The sequence below is a fragment of the Corvus kubaryi genome, unplaced genomic scaffold, assembly GCF_017639235.1.
Source record: "Corvus kubaryi isolate FWS band 111438036 unplaced genomic scaffold, C.kubaryi_AGA036_p1.0 66, whole genome shotgun sequence".
Lineage (NCBI taxonomy): Eukaryota > Metazoa > Chordata > Aves > Passeriformes > Corvidae > Corvus > Corvus kubaryi.
Window position 1 is genome coordinate 14,289,603 of NW_024582054.1, and position 16,525 is coordinate 14,306,127.

General features: G+C 48.1%; 1 protein-coding gene across 1 annotated transcript; it reads right to left on the reverse strand.

Annotated features, from left to right (window-relative positions):
- Positions 1 to 1,166: 1,166 nt before the first annotated feature.
- TGFB3 (transforming growth factor beta 3) lies at positions 1,167 to 16,508 on the reverse strand. Its single transcript, XM_042047370.1, has 7 exons — positions 15,890 to 16,508; positions 10,329 to 10,492; positions 8,894 to 9,023; positions 7,276 to 7,383; positions 6,312 to 6,483; positions 5,717 to 5,870; positions 1,167 to 3,442 (listed from the first exon to the last, which is right to left on the reverse strand). Exons 1-7 carry the CDS (start codon positions 16,371 to 16,373, stop codon positions 3,284 to 3,286), a joined length of 1,371 nt encoding a protein of 456 aa, XP_041903304.1. The 5' UTR covers positions 16,374 to 16,508; the 3' UTR covers positions 1,167 to 3,283.
- Positions 16,509 to 16,525: the final 17 nt, after the last annotated feature.

Here is a 16,525-nt window from a genome sequence, read left to right on the forward strand (position 1 = left end):
TAAGTGTACGTTCTGTACTCACCGAAGCAGTGTTCTTTTCAGAGCTCTACAGTGCACTACAGCCTGAAAAATAAGGTGTTCAAGTTTAGGTCTAGACCTTTTGCATGCTATAATAGTTTGCCACAGAGAAACGGGGACTGCACAGATGGTTGGTTGATCATCTGTGTAGGATCTGCCTTATGGCACTACAGAATAGGTTTTTTCACTCTTTCTAACCATTGATCTTTGTTAAAGAGACAAACTGTGCTGGGATTGTTTTCATCAGCTTTTGTTTGTTTCTGAAAATAACAAAAGGGAACTGTTGAGAGCTGTATTCAGTGTTGGCAATGAAGATCCCACTTTTTCTTTCCCATTGTCTTCTTCAATTTGCAAGCTAGTAACAGCATAGTAACTGCCCTCTGCCTTCTCACACAAGTGTCCTGAGTTATTTTGGTATACTTTAACCCAGGAGTGTATTCAATCTGTTACTAAACCGCATGTAGCTAGTATAGTTTGTTGCTGAATTACAGCTAAAATACCCCTAGAAAAGTTACTTTAAGAAAATGAATTCAGAGCCTGTCTCACAAATCTAATTCTCAAATGTTGCTAGGAAAATGGAAGGCTGAACAGAAAAGCAGTAACTGAAATGTGTCTGATTTCAGAAATTACTGTACCCAAGAGTGAACCTGTGTCCGTACTGGTTGGCTACCCCAGGACTCTTCATCCCTGATTTTCCATTGCCATTTTGTCTCCTTTGCCTAGAGGCAAAAGGCTTGGTCTTTCTGCCATGCCTTCCTGTCACTGAGGAGCATCAGTGAACAAGGGTTAGTAAGACAGTCCCATCTCAAGGGGCTGCCAGGGTTAATCCGTGGGTGGTTCCGATGTGCTCCAAGTGCCACACAGGACTTTGAGTGTGCAAGTGTTCTAGCTCAACCCTTTGCAGCTCCCCCTCTTTGCTTCCCCCCTTTATTAGCAAGGAAGCTCTTCAGTTGGATGGGGAGCAAAGCCAGCCCAGGGCTCAGGAGGAACAATGACCAAAGAACAGACTGCAGCTTGTAAACCAAAACCTCCCTTAGGGCTGCTACTAAAAGGAGATCAGAGAGAATTCCTATATGCTAATAGGCGTCTGGATTTCTCTCACACACACACTCTCTTGTAGCTAGTAAATTTCTGGCCTATCAGCATGGTAGTGTAGTCATAAGGCATTTATTTGCTCCCTCCCTGGGCAGGCAGCAGGGAAGCATGGGCATGGAGAGCTGCACAGAGCACAGCAAAACTGTAGTGCTGCAGGACTGATCAGAGGTGCACCTTTCATCATCACACCTATGACACAGGTCAGGGAGCCCCAGACAGATGAAAAGGATAAAAGCACTGGGGTGTGCCCTGGCCAAAATGTCACACAGCTTGGCAGGCTGCCTCCACTGACCCACCCTTGCTAACCCTTATCCAGTTGGTGATGGTGCAGGAAGGGCTGTTTATGGTTTATTAAGGCATTTGAGTTTACATGGTTTGGCAGCCTCACATAGGGTATAGGGAAGTAGCCACTGTTGTGAAGGGCTTGATGGAAGAGCTGGATTCTGAGCTGACCGTGGAGAGCCCTGGCTGCAAGCGATTAACCAGCTAGGTGTCATTTTACACTCAGTTGCTGGGGACCAGGAACTGGGAGGAGACAGGGAGGAACCTTTGTGGTCTCTAGAACATGACTTTTAAGTAACTGTGTTTCGGGAAGTCAGAGACAACCTCTGAGTCTCATGGCATTCAGCACCAGAGATTTTTACCTCTGGGAGTATCTATGGCTGCAAAAGCCCATTTAAAAGACTACATTGATTTTTTGCCTGGGCAACATCTGTAATCTTTTTTATGAGCATCAAATCAGTACATGAGAGGAAGGGTGTGTTATTTACCTGTATGTACAGGTCTGTACTGGCAGACCATGTATATCTTCAGATGGACATATGACATTTGTCAGCTGTGGCAACTGCATTGCCTTGGATATTTAAACAGTATTGTTGAAAGTGTTTTATGTTTGAGGGGAGCTTTATATGAATCTGTCAAAAGCAGATGCCAGCAGTGATGTACATGTCTGAAGAACTAGGCTGGGATAGGGCACATATACACTGGCTACAGTTTGAGGTTAGTAAGAAATTCCATTTTGGGATTTTCTTGCTGACCTAAATTCTATCTGTTCTTTTTAAGAAACATTTTGGAAAGGGTAAAAATTTTAGACTGAGTATGCCACAGCAGTAGCAGTTTAAAAACAGCAAATCATCTAACCCTCCAACAAACAACTTGCTTGTGAAAAAATTAGCATCTCCCCCCACCCCCCAAATATTTATTTTTTACAAAGTTTTTGAGATTACTATTTTTTAAGTCTTGGCAGGTGAGACCAAGTTCAGGTCATCATGCAGAACAGGTGCAGAACACCCAAAGGCACCTCACAAACCACAAGAGCCCAGAGGTCCTCAGGGTGTGTCAGATCACAAATGAATAGGCCCAATATTCAGGTACCCACAGATGCTCCTGCCCTGACCCCAAAACTCTCTCTTACAAACTCCAGGAAGGTAAAAGAGCTGAATGGAGACATCAGTCCCTCTGCAAATGGACTCAGCACCCTCTTTCTTTGTATTTGCCCACCCTTGGTAGGCTGACTGGGAGCCTTGCAGTTTGCATTTGGAAACCAATAGCCAGGATCTGTCAACTGAACTTAAGAGGTTTGGCAGACACAGTTTCAGCTGCAGGACTCCTGGAGCACAGCTTTGAGGAGCAAAAGTCTAAGTGTGTCTCTGAGCATTTCTTCTCTTAGCAGCTTCCCTGCTTGGTGCATTTTCCTTCTCTAAGGAAACTTTCAAAAATTCCTCCTACAGGGAAAACCTTTAATACTTCAGGCTAATGGGGAGGGCTGAGGTCTTAAGATAGCTAAAGCAAGAATAGAAAACATCTCCCCTTTTCCATTCCCCCTTTCACCTGCTTTCTCATTCTCTTGCTTTCCCATCTCAACCACCCAGCATTCAAATACACAGCAGTTCTTCCACATTATCCTTTTCTTCCACACCAACTGTCCAGACATTTTGGAGAGTGTGGCCTTTGTGTCACCACAGTAACTCCAAAAAGGAACATTACACTGCCAAGACGACCAAGGAGTGTTCCAGAAGAAATCCCCAAGGGCTGCCAGATTCTCAAAGTTTGGCACTTGGCCCTCAGCATGCGTAGTCTCTGACCCCCAGTTCTCTTTGTGTTAGCCTGGGAGCAGGAGAGTGGGTGCTGACAGTTTTTTTTCTTGGCTTTGGGTGGGCCAGGGGGCCTTTCAGCTGCACTTGCAGGATTTCACCACCATGTTGGAGAGCTGCTCCACTTTGGGGGTCCTCCCGACATAGTACAAGATAGTGAGTGGCTCCAGGTCCTGGGGAACACAGCAGGGCGAAGCAGATGCCTCAGGGTTCAGCGTGTTATATAAACCCAGCACCTGCAGGAACAAAGTAAATGTCGTTACAAGGTCAGGAATACATTTAAGTTGGTTGAGGACAGGAAGGGGCTGCCAAGTCAACAAGTCTCTAGGTGTTTGCACTGTGCTCATCAGAGGGTATTTCCCTGAGGTGAGTAATACTCCCCTATCACTTCCTGATCATGGCCTGCTTCTAAATGGTCTCACCTGTCCTGGCCTGACTCTTAGGAGTTTTTTGGGGTTTTTTTCTAATTGTAATACCCTTGCTCTCTGTGACTGATGCCTAAGGGTTGAAGGAGTGCAAGTAGTTGTCTCCTTTCATCTCTAATTTGGTACAGCAGTGTGTCACAATTTTTGCTTTTAACAAGGTTGGGTGTAACCAGCCTGAGGCCATGCTGTCTTGGATTCTATTAAAGAAACCAGAAGAAAGAATATCAGTGCTGCTTATTTCAACCAACATCTCCAGATAGCACTGGATGGATGCCAGTCCTCTCAAGTATCCACAATTCCCTCCCTGCTTTGAACTGTCTGATGCCTTCTCCCTTCACTCCATCCTCCAAGTCATTACACTATAATACTAGAGCCAGGACAGTGTCCTGTGGGACCCCACTGGATTCTTCCTCCCAGCTGGCCCGAGCCCACAGATGACTATACACTGCAGCCACGTAACCACTACAGAACAGTTGCCACATTTCTTGCCAGAGGTGACCACTTCTCAGCAGTGAGCATGATCTCACCTGCACTACTGTGGTCTCTTTAGTGCTTATCTGGTATAAATGACAGGGTCTGGCACATTGTATTTTAACTACTTTATAGTCTTTGGGGATAAGAGGTGCTAAGGATACATCCTGTTCTATCATCCAGATCCATGTAATCACAGTTGTTGTGGTACAAACTCTCTGGGATCCTAAGCAAAGTACCCCTGGCTGTACCACAGGGTATCATGTGCTCTGGGGCCACTACTCAACAGCAAGTTAGACAGGAGAGAAGTCTTCTTTTTGTCAGGTCTTTCCTAAGCAGTGCTGGCAAGCTGTCAGCAGCTGTATTGTTCTAAAGTTTTCTTCTATGACCTTAACGCTTGCTCATTTCCTTTCTTGCTTAAGATCATTAGGAGTCATTCTAAAGTCTCCTTTCTCTCACACTGATTCAGTCCAGTTACCTTCTAGAGAGCTTCTCAGGACAACCAGATGGTAAAGCTACATGCCCATTACTCTTTCAAAGCTGTTCATTCCCTTGCTTTGTCTTGTGCTTACTGCCCAGCATCTGTTCACTTCTTCATTCCCACAGATCAGCTGTTCCCACTGATATTAGTCCTTGAGCTTCAGTGAACCTTACTCCTATGCAGACTCTCAAGCTGTCAAGAAAATGTTAGCATCTTTTCTGAAATATTATCTTTACCAAGTTATTTATTCTTCAGCTGAATCTGCTTTTCCCACTAACTTTTTTAGTGAAATCTGAAGTTAATTTGGTAGTGAGCTGTTACATTATCTGGATTGCTGCCTTTTGTCTTCTGTGGGCAGAAGCACAGGATTTTCCTCCGCCTCTTCCTGCTTCAGCAGTGGACTGTCTGATCCTTTATCTGTCTTCTCCTCTTGATACTTTTCCCATGCCTGTGCTATTCTATTACTTTTATTTCCTTCCACTCTAGCCAGGCTTAGACTGTATTCTTCCCAAAGACTCACCAGAGGTTATGCCTAAGTTACCTAAAGATATTTGCTTTCTGCCAAGTTTTCACTCAAAAATCTCACTGCCTAGTAATTTCCTCCCTGCTGTAGTCAGGTAGGATTTATGCAGCTGTGAGAAAGGAGATCTTACAGAACGGGTATGTTCACTTCTGGAAATGGACATGGATTTCCCTACACTTTTAAGTTATAGCTGCCCCTTTAGGAGCAGTAGGCACATGCCATTGCACAACAGTTTTTCATGACAACCTGGCACAGAGTGTAGAAAAATCCTCTGTGCAGTGCAAACTGCAGGAGAAATTTACAAAGAAGGTAATAACCAAACTGATGTTTGATGTGAACAATTCAGTTAATACTATGGCCACTACCAGGTATACCCTAAAACCATCAGTCCTGCTGTTTCACATCTTACCCAAGAGACAACAGCATCTTTCTCGTCAAGATTTGCCTGAAAGCACAGGCAGGTTTTTTTCTGCAGTTTCCTTGGAATGTTTTTCACAAATGCTGATCTGAGCTGCTTATGCTGCTTTGAAGAGACTGGATATTAATCAGACTTAGGGAGGAAGGGGGAATCACAGCCACAAGCCCTGGCAGGACAATATACTGGATGTACCGTGCTGTGAGTGGTGTCTGCGCTGCGAAGGTACGGACAAGGGCCTGAACAAAAGTTAGCAAAGTAGCCCTTCGGCTCGTGGACCCATTTCCAGCCAAGGTCCTGTCGGAAGTCAATGTACAGAGGACGCACACAGCAGTTCTCCTCCAGGTTCCTGAAACACAGCAGTGAAACACAGTGAATCTAAAGGGAGGCCTTACATGTGGTTCTGAGATGCAGCTTCCTGAGCAGGACTCATACCAGCAGTGCCGGTGGGACGTGGTGGCTGCGTGTGCCAAATACCAGGAGCGGCACAGTGAGGCAGCAGTGGCAGCTCTCCCACCGCCCCCGCGAGGCAGCACCCAGCTGCTCCAGCAACTGGCAGGGGGCTGCTGTGGGGCCCCGCCCAGCCTGCATTCCAGGAAGCCGCTTGCGGGTCTCTTTGAACCAGTGGCTCTGCGAGATGCACACAGCAACTCTGCTGAACTGGCCAGTGGCCCTTCTGGCACCATGGTGACCCTCAACCCCCTTGGAGGGCTCTGCCTTTCCCGGTGGCATGGAGTCTCGCCAGGCCCGCCCACCTCAGGCATAGGATCGGAGCAGGTTTCTCACTTACCGGAAACAGTAGTTGGTATCCAGGGCCCGTTTCTTCCTCTGGCTTCCCAACACAGGGCTCTCCAGTCGATGTGGGGGTAACATCATCAAGATGAGGTGGGGATTATGCAAATCTTTCTGCTTCTTCAGGCGTCCCAAGTCCCCACGGCCATAGTCATCCTCACTGTCAATGCCTTCAGAAAAAGAGGATCCACAAAGAAGAAATCGGCATGGAAATGGAGGATGCAACAAGACCTTTCAATGCATTTAACACTCTCATGCTTGCTCTTGAACCAGGTTCAGGCACCATGTCCATTTACTACAGGACTTCTTCCCTCACAGGGACCCCTTTATTTCTAATGAATTTGACTGCCGCAGGCCTGAAATAGAGGGTTTCGGGCCACCTGTTTTACCATTTGCAAACTGCTGGTGGGGCCATTAATCCATCCCACTCACTCCTGGCTTGAGTCCCAGGACAGGCAGGAAGATGAATGGTTTAAAGAAGATGTCAGATAATTGGCACTCTGGAGAACAGCCTCAGAAATGGAGCCTGTGGGGGCCAGTGGCTGCTGCCCAGGGCTGCAAGCCAGGAGGTTCCTAGTTCTTAGGCCAGCCAAGCCACTGACTCTCTGAGCCACCTCACACAGGATGCCTAACTTCCTTGTGTTTCAGTCACCCTAACTGGAAAGCAGAGCCTCTGTGGAAATCTGAGAAGGCATCAAGTTGAACTTCCCAGAGAGACACTGAAATATAAAATTATTCCTTTCTGCAGACACTCATGCAAACCCACCCAGCCTGCCCTTACTTCTTTTTGTAACCTATGTATATAGTGGATATACCCATATAATGAACATGCAAACCCAGATTTAAGACAAATGTTACACAATGTAAAATGCTCAAATACACAAAGCAAGACCTCATTTTTTCTTTAGATGCTTGAGGCTTTCCCTTCCCCAACGGCCTGCCCAAACCCAGCTCTTTATCACCTTTGAACTTGATCTCCAGGACTTCATGCAGATTCTCCAAGATGTCCCCATTGGGCTGAAAAGTATGGCAAGGACAGTGTATGCTAATTTCCAGGCCAAGGTTGGACTCTGCAAAGAAGATGACTCTGTGAGAAACAGTCTTTCACAGCTGGGACAGCTCCTGGCATAAGGAAGTTTTAAGGAAGTTTTACAGATACTGTGTTAACTCCTAGACAGTGGGTTGGTCTCAAAGTCAGGGATGCTATCAAAGTTGAGGAACAGAAGCTGCCTTGGGAAGAATAGGAAGAAAAATCCAGTAGTTTCACCTTTGCCAAAAGCCTTGCTCTTGCTAAAGTGAACATTCTGGAGAGGTAAGAAGGGTAGCTGCTTGTTACTTTTTTAAGGCTATTCAGCATCCAAAAGCATTTGTGAACTTCAAGGAGCTCCCCTGAGAAAAAAAGTATTTTGAAAAGCTGGCTTTTGTTGTCTTTTAAATCAGTTTTGCCATCCTCAGTACCTATTATCTGGCTTCCACTTAGTGTCTGAAGGAGAAATCTGAAAATAAGCAAGTTGGATATGGACAAGTAATTTCACTGGAAGCATTTTTCTCAGCAGCTGCAACCTCCTGTTTTGTTGAAGTGCTAGCAGTCTAAGTCACACAGACTTTCCAGAGGCAAGTCTACTTTCATAATAACTTCCTGGACCAGTCATGCTGTGTGGGCCTGACTAAAGGAACATAAAACTCTTATGAAAGCTCCTTTTTTATGTTGTGCCATGAATTAAAACATCTGGCTTCCTGGGGCATTGACAAGGTACCTAGCACCTTTTTTCCTCAGCACTATATATACTCTCTGATGTCTTGTCAGCTAGTGTGCCTGCCCAGAGCTTGCTGCAGTTCCAGCTCTGAACTTCAGCCATCAGGACACAATTTAGATTGCTTGAAATAGGAGGAGCCTGCAAGCTCACAGCTTACCCTTCCAGGGAGCAGCTGCTTGCCAGTACCTGCATTCCAGTCTTCAGTGGCACCTTCTATCTGTGAGGCCAATCCAGCCATCGTGAGTCACGATGCCGTATGCTCCAGCTGTGAATGGGGTCAGTGTTCTTGCTGGGAACTGCCCCATAACTATCTGTTGGGCTGTCCAGTGGTGGCAGAGGTATGTCCTCTGCAGTGTTAAAGCTTCCATCTGTCTAGGTGTGTCAGCCTCTGGTATTTCCTCACCTTTATACCTGACAAGCTGTACACAGCTAAATAAACCAGGATCCTTGCTGCTTTTTCCCCTACTAGATTTGCTCTAATAGACATGAAAATTTAAACAAAATATTTGTCATTTTCTATGATCATTTAGACAAGCAGAGGGGTCCCTTCTGCACTTAGTGTAAAGAATTTCCTCCAGAGAATGAATCCTCATTCTGACTCAGCCCACCGAGCTACATGGTGGGGCCTCCAGGAAAGAGCCAGGAATCTAGCAAATGTCACACATTGAGGAAGCTCTCTGGAGGAAGGCTTGTTCTCAGACTGAAAGAACCTGTAGTCTGTGTGAACAGGGGAGTTCAAAGATTGACAGCTTTGAAAGATTGCTGTCAAAATTGACCCCATTTCTATGGGTGCCTTAATACCCAGTCCAGCTAAGATCCCTACCTCTGTGCAGAAGCCACTCACGCACGGTCTCGGTGACATCGAAGGACAGCCACTCAGGGGAGCCCCGTGTCTGCACATTCCTGCCACTGAGGTACCGCTGCTTCGCTATGTGCTCATCTGGCCGAAGGATCTGTGTCAGAAGGAGCAATAGAAGAAATCAGCCACTGCCATGCAGAAGGAGGGGATAGCTTTCAGTCTTTTCTTCTCCCACAGCTTGCTAAAAACTCATTCAGAAGGTTGGTCTTGGCAAGTGAGACACCCGGAATACCCTGGCTCAGGTGAGGAGGACACACTTCACAACCAACTTGAACTCCAGAGATCTACACAATGCTTACTTCTATGTCCTCAGCAGCCTATCTCTCTCAGTTCAGAACTGTTTTGGGGCACACATCCAGAGGCAGAAGCTCACGGCAATTCATTTAATGGATGGGTTTGTTTTTGTATACACCTGTGGAATATGGATCTGGATTTCAGAGTAGAACCACCAGTGGTAACTACAGCATCTTGCCACAAGTCACCTGCCCAGCAAGCCAATTTACTGAGTTCTCACTGTGGCATTTTCAGGTGTCCTACACTCTTCAACTTGTATCAAAACGCACCAGGGCTGTTCAGGTTTGGAGACCTTCTGCCTTTGCTCTGACATCTCTTCTCCCTTCAGACAAACAATCACAGCACATTCAAGGTGTTCCTTCCTGCAGACCCCAGGTTGACTCCACAGACCACTGAACCTATGGAGAAGCTCTGAGATCACCTCCTTGTCAGTTGTGTCATCTGGTGGAGAATTGCTCTGATCTCTGAGACTGGATTCCAGGACATCCTCAAGAGCTACCACCCAAAGACAATTTTTGCTGCACTCTTACGGAAAAGTGGACAGACATCAGCCTGTGGGAGTGTGATACCTGGATGCTAAACTGTATTGTTAGGTGGTCCAGTTCAGCCTATTATCACTTCCAAGCCAGAACCAGACCTTATTCTGTCAGAGTCCCTAGGTTCAAAGAAAACTCCAGAGAAGTACATGGATTAACAGGTGGCCTGAATTGTGCTTCTGGGGAGCTTCTGCTGAAGGGAACATTGAAAGGAAGCACTATTTTTCTGGTAAATCAATAACAGAGAGTTCTATCCATTGGATTAGCACCAACTGTACTGCAACAGTCAAAGGAATAAAACTGCCAAGGGTCCTACACATGCAGATGTGACAGAAGAGTCAAAGCTGCTCCACTGATGAGGGGCTCCCCTTCCAAGTGGGAAAAGGGTAGCACCACACTGTAAAGGGAAAGGAGGGTGACCATATCACTGCATAAGGTGAAGAAACCTGGGTTGCAGCATGCACTTTCTTCTCTCTCTTCTCTGGCTCTGCACGTATCAGTTGAGACAACCATTAAGGAGTCAAGCTATTCTGGGCTGAGACACTGGGGAAGGTGATAACAATACTCACCTGGAAGAGCTCAATGCGTTGCTCACTGCGTTTGGAGCTTGGGTTGGGCACGCGCAGCACCCGAAACTCAGCTCGGAATAGGTTGGTGCTGTTCTTCTCTGCTGACGACACATTAAAGCGGAACACATTGGAGGTGACACCTTTTGGACAAATGCCCAACTCATCTAGGAGAAATAAGTATAGAAACACTGAGAACCACATCTCTGAGGGGCAGAATCTCCAATAAATATTGTTTGAGAAAGAGCTTTCTGGTAGAGACCTGTCATTCAAACATCTTGCCACCTGTGAAGCATGGCTATCTAGCTCAAGATAACACAGGAGAATTCACTCAAATTTGGTCTACACTGCAACATTTTGCAAACATTCCCACTACTGCCATTGTTATTTCAATGCCACAAGACAGAGAATCAGTAGAGATCAACCACAGTATGTTTATTATTATGTCTTCTAACTCTGCTCATCAGATGTTGCTAATACTCATGAGTTGGCTGCATCCAAAATGACAACCCCAGTCCAGGCAATGGGGCAACCTTACTTGCAGTTAGTGGGGCCTATTCCTAACAGCGAGGATGCTGTGATTCTGCTCATGATGGAGACATGAAGCCACGTATGAAGTGATCCCATTACTGCTGAATCTTAGGTTTTACAAACCTTGACATTGCCTTCTAGAATGGAAGCCACCCAGTGTCAAAAAACACAAAGCACGAGGTGTTGAAGACTCTTTAAGGCAGTGACTATCCAATGTGTACTTAAAGAACTGGGGTTTAAAATTGGTTCTCACTCATGACCTGCAGAAGGAATTCATTAATAGTACTGGGCCTGTGGAGATCACACACATGGGCAGGAAGTAATACAGCAATCTTCTGCTTCTATGTGTACCTGCTGAACAGAAAAACCCATTTCACAGATGCTTCAAAAGAGAGGAGGTAAAAGCTATAAGGTACAAAACAGAGTCCTCAAGAGCAAATAACTCTTCAATGGGACCATTTTGGTCTCAGGTAAGTCTTTGTTGTTGCTGTTGTTTCTCTCCTATTGACTTGTTAGACTTCAAGGCTCTAGCATCATGAAAGCTTCCTGCAGACAAGACACAGCAGCTCTACGTCCAGGTTTGTTTGCAGCCCTGCAGAGCCTCTCAGATGACCTCTGACTGTTGTCCAATGCAGCAGGAGGCTCTTATATCTGCTGATATTTAAGTTGCTTCTAAACAAACAAACAGAAAGAAACAGAAAGAAAAACTATCCCCTGTTCCCAGACACAGTTCCAGCCTGTGACAAATAAGCTAGAAGCCCTAGCTGGAACAACCTTCAAGTTACATTCCTGAAGTCCTGCAGGCCCCTCTTCTGATCCCACCATCACTATCTCCCCTGAGAAACAGCTTCTGAAGATAGGATAGTGTGAAACAGCACCTCAGCGCAGAGGTTCACCTCCCATGCCAGAATCTGATTTCAGCAACACTGATGTACGCTCATCAATGGAGATTAGGGTCTTCCCCTTGTGCTATACTCAATTTCAGCAAGCAGGACCCTGCCAGTTTTCAAGGATGTATTTTTAGGGTGCTGAAATTTTACTCAATAAGCTAACCAGATGCTCACATTGGGCTTTAATTGGAGGAGGTTTTGTCATTACTACTACTGAACAGAACAGCATTCCCATAACAGGAAAGTCTCTAGCTGTTATTGAAGAGGTGGCTGTTCACAAATCCCAGGAGACCAGACCCCACTGCAGGCACAAACTCAGCCCAAAAACCCCGCAACACAAAGAGTACTCCCAGCCACACACAAATGCCTATTGTGGGGACTCCACCCCTGTGGTTTGATGCTGCAGAAAAGTCCAGCAGAAAACTCATGTTCTCATTAAACCCAAGATCTCATTAAGTGCCCAAAGACATCTTCCTAGCTGAAGTCTAACACTGATTACGTTCTGCGTCCCAGACCTAGGCAGATACTGTGTTTCAATAGCCCCCGAAGCCGCTTTGCACACCTAGCCCTATTAACAGTGCTGTTAACAGCCTGCCCTTTCATTTCAGACCTGACTGCCTGGCCGTAAGGGGTGTCCCAATTATCATCAGAAATGCCTTTTTGCATCAGACCACTGGTCAGTCTAGCTCAGTAAGTTTCCAACAGTAGTGCTTTATCTGACAATCTATTTAGAGGCTGCAAATCTGGTCCTACAGCACAGTGCTGATAAGAGACAACTAACGCTTTATCATCTCCTTAATGTTTTTGGCTAAATTAGACAGCCATGGTGGTAAGACATTACATCTATTGTATTTCACCTGCTGTCCCCACATTGCTTTCTACCTACTTCACCATCAAGGTGCTGGTCTTGGGAGACTTCCCCAGTGAAAACAGGAATAGCTCTTTTCCCTTCCCTAAAAGTTTCACGTTCCCTTTGCACCCTGGGAACAAGCCCTCTGTGATGCAGACATGGAGCTGTGTTCTGGTTTCACTCTGAGCCCTGTGAGGCTGGAGCCTGTTTCTCATAGCAGGGGGTTCAGGATACAGGTTTCACTCTCAGGAAACTTGACAGCTTTGGGGCAAAGTACTTTTTTGCACAAGGTCACAGGCAGAGGCAGCAAGGGGATTTTTCAGGGAATTTGGTCTAGTCCCAGCTGAGGTGTGTTAATCACACTGGAATCCAGATCTGTTCACCACCAGCACAGAACAAAGCCTGGAGGCAATATTCCTTCGAGTTCTCCCAGTCCACAACTCTCAGTGGCAGTAACCACGCCTGGAGACTGGGAATCTGTGGTACCCTGTGCACCCATGCCAGGCTATGTCTGGTATGACATATCCTCACAACTGGACCCTGCTATTACTGTGGAGTCCAGACAGCCCAAAGCTGTTCACTGCACCAATGATAACACCAGTAGCCTCTTTGTGTGGATAATGTGATACAGACATCAGGTTCTTTTGGGAGCTTCCACCTTCCTCCTACTGCTCTAAGTGAGGTGCAAGCTCACCACATGCTGCTGATGCAGCAGAAACAGCTGTTGTTTATGGCAAGCCCCAGGAAAGCTGATGGCTGTGCAGCTCAAGTTTGATGAGAAGGAAGGGCAGGCTGTCCGTGAGCAGGTATTGCCTCACTCTGTATTATACCCCTGAATCACCAAGGTGTTTCATGCCAAAGCTACATAACTTTAGAGAAAAAAGTTGATCCATCTGGAACTCTGCAGGTGGCAGGTTTGGAGGGAATAGATGCTTGGCTGTAGTGACCCATGACTTTAATTGCCTTGTCTCTCAAGCTGCCTTGGAAAATGGCATTTGTTTTTCCTCAGGAAGGTAAGAAAAAAAAAGCTATTTGCAGCACCATTGCAGATGCTCCCCAAGCTTGAACATAACCAAGTCGGTGGTTAAGGGAGTCTGATCCACCCGAGTTTTACAAGATCCCTGAAGTGAATGGCTGGTCAAAAGTGCGTTACTCTCTGAAAGAAAGTCCCTTTTAATTTAGGCAGCGTACCCAAGTCACAGGGGAAAAGACCATTCTGTGATTCACCAAGCAGCTCAGAAAAGGGATGGAGAACTTGGCTCTCCCCCCTGCTATTTTTGCTCCTCAGCTCTCCTCATGTTTGGGCCTTGCATCTTTGAAAAGGATGGGTTCTGTGAGCCAATATGATGCTTGACTGGAGCTAGAACAGTTTGTGTGAGTGTGCACACATTTCAGACTTGTCTGTATCATCACTGCAGTTCCTTCAGTGGAGTAGTCCTCCCCTTCCTCCCCCCCTCCCCAGGAGACTGGCTTTGGCTCAGAGCATGCTCTTAGATCACCACCTGGCACAGTGACAGAGTCATGGGAAAGTTGAACACCAGCCACTTCTAAAGACACGGGGCCAAATTCAGCCATGGTGTAAGCGATGAAACTCCCCAGGTTTCAAAAAGAGCATGTCTCTTGACACCATAATCTGTCTGGAGCTAGTCTCTCCCAGTGGGACCAAATTTCAAAGTTCCCTCTTTCTCTGGGTGGTGGCATCTACACTGCCCGCTCCCAGACATTTAATCTCAGCACTACTTGGTCTTTTGAACCCACTCTCCCAGTGTCCAATGGGGACATGGGACAGGATCATTCATTTCCACAGGAATCTTCCCAAAGCCACAATCCCTGCTCATCACTCCTTTTCACGCACTGTTTCTTCATTCCACTTTCCCCTCAATTTTAGCCAAATCCACACCCCTAACTTCATTTGCCACTGTGGTGCTTTATGTTTTCCCCATTTCCTTCCCCCAAAAATGCCAGTGTATAGTGTGGCTGTACTATTTTGCAGACACTTGGTTTTCCCATATATGTTTACAATTTCACAAACGACACTTCAGCAGGTCAAAAATGCTGAAATACAGGTAACCTTTGCACCTTCTGTTCCTTGGATCTTGGTGTCTCCTGAGCTAAGAGCTGATCATATAACCATATGGAGTGCAGTCTGCCAGAGATTAAGTAAAATTTGTTGCATTACCATGCTGTAGTTTATTCCAGCTCATCATATGTCAAGATTAACATAAATCTGGCACAGTAACTGCATGCTGAGACTGCCTGCACCAAGTCACAGCTCCTCCCCAGAACTGCTGGTGTTCAAATCTTGTCCCCAGGACTGCACAACATCACAGGAGAACACCCTGGAAAGTGGTATGACTTCCAATTCCAATCTTCCAATTCCACGGAACCCTAAACAAACCAAAATGACTGCTTGTGCCTACATGTGCTCAGCATCTGCAATCTGCTTTGGGTTCATGTCTGCTCAGTCTCTGTCTTTGCATCTGCTCAGCTTCTGCACCTGAATCTGTTTAGTGTCCACATCTGGGCCTGCTCATTATCTGCTCCACACCTGCTCAACATCTGTCACGTTTCCTCAATTGTTGTGTTCCCTTGGGGCTCCCTTTGGCATCACTGTCTGTTTTACACCTGCTCAGCATCCCTGTTGTCTTCCACTCGCTCTCTGAATGCTCACACTATCTGAGTAACACCTTCGTCAGTGTCCTCCAAGAAGCAGTCTCTTCAGCAAGTGCCTCTCCACCTTCTCTACTGCCGGTGCGGGTGCTGAACGGACCGGACAGGTTGCCTGTATCTCTGCGGCAGGCGCTGAAGCTTCAGCAGGGAGGAGGTCGTCTACCTGCTGTCACCCAAACACCAGACCTGCGCCGTCTCCCAGCCCGGTGCGCAGGATTCGCCCCGCCACCCGCACGGCTTCCCTTCCCCGCCTCGTCCCGATGCCAGGGCTCTAGGCACGGGCTTCTAGGCACAGGCTTGGCTCGCCGGGGACGGCCGGGGCCTGGGCCGATGCCGCTCCCGGACCCCGCCAGCCACGGTCCCCGCTGCCAGCCGAGCCCCGCGCCGTCCCGCCGCCAGCCCGAACGCCCCCCGCCCCGCGGCTCCCGCTCGCCTCCGCACCCGAGCGCGGCCAGGAGACGCGCCCTCCGCCCGCCTCCGCCCCGCCGGGGAAGCGGCCCCTTCCGTGGGGGCCCGGCGCCCCTCGGCCCCGGCTGGCCGCCCCTCCCCCGCGCCGGGTATCCCGGGCAGTCTGCCCCGCGGGCGTGGCACCGCGGCCGGCACGGGGGGAGCCCCGCACTTACTGTGCTCGGGGAGGCCCTGGATCATGTCAAATTTATGAATCTCTTTGGCATAGTATTCGGATTCGGTGTTGTCCTGAGAGCAGCTCTCTTCCTTCTCCTCCTCCATCTCCTCCAGCAGCTCCCGAGTACTGTTATAGAGGGCCAGGATCTGGTAGGGCACATGGGCCGGCCCCACGGTCTCCGGGGGGCTGGTGAGCCGCAGCTTGCTCAGGATCTGCCCTCGGATGGCCTCTACCCTCTTCTTCTTGATGTGGTCCAGGTCCAAGGTGGTGCAGGAGGACAGCGAGAGGCTCACAGTAGCGAAGCTCAGCAGGGAGAGCAGCACCAGAGCCCTTTGCACGTACATCTTCATGTGCGAGGGGGCGGCGGCGGGGGCCGCCGGGAGAGACCCCCGGGCGGCGGCGAGAAGGCGCGGGGGACCGGGCGGTGTGCTGGCGGCAGCCTCCCCAGAACCCGCAGGCTGAGGCTTGGCGAGGAGGTGCATGAACTCACTGCGCCGTGCGCGGCTCAGGACTTCCAGGAAGAGCTGGCAGCGCTCCGCAAGGAGAAGCGGCAGGCGCCGTGCCTCGCCGCGCCGCGCTCCTTCCCCATGCGCCGCCCCGCGCCCCGCGGAGCCGGGGGCGCCCCGCCGCGCCG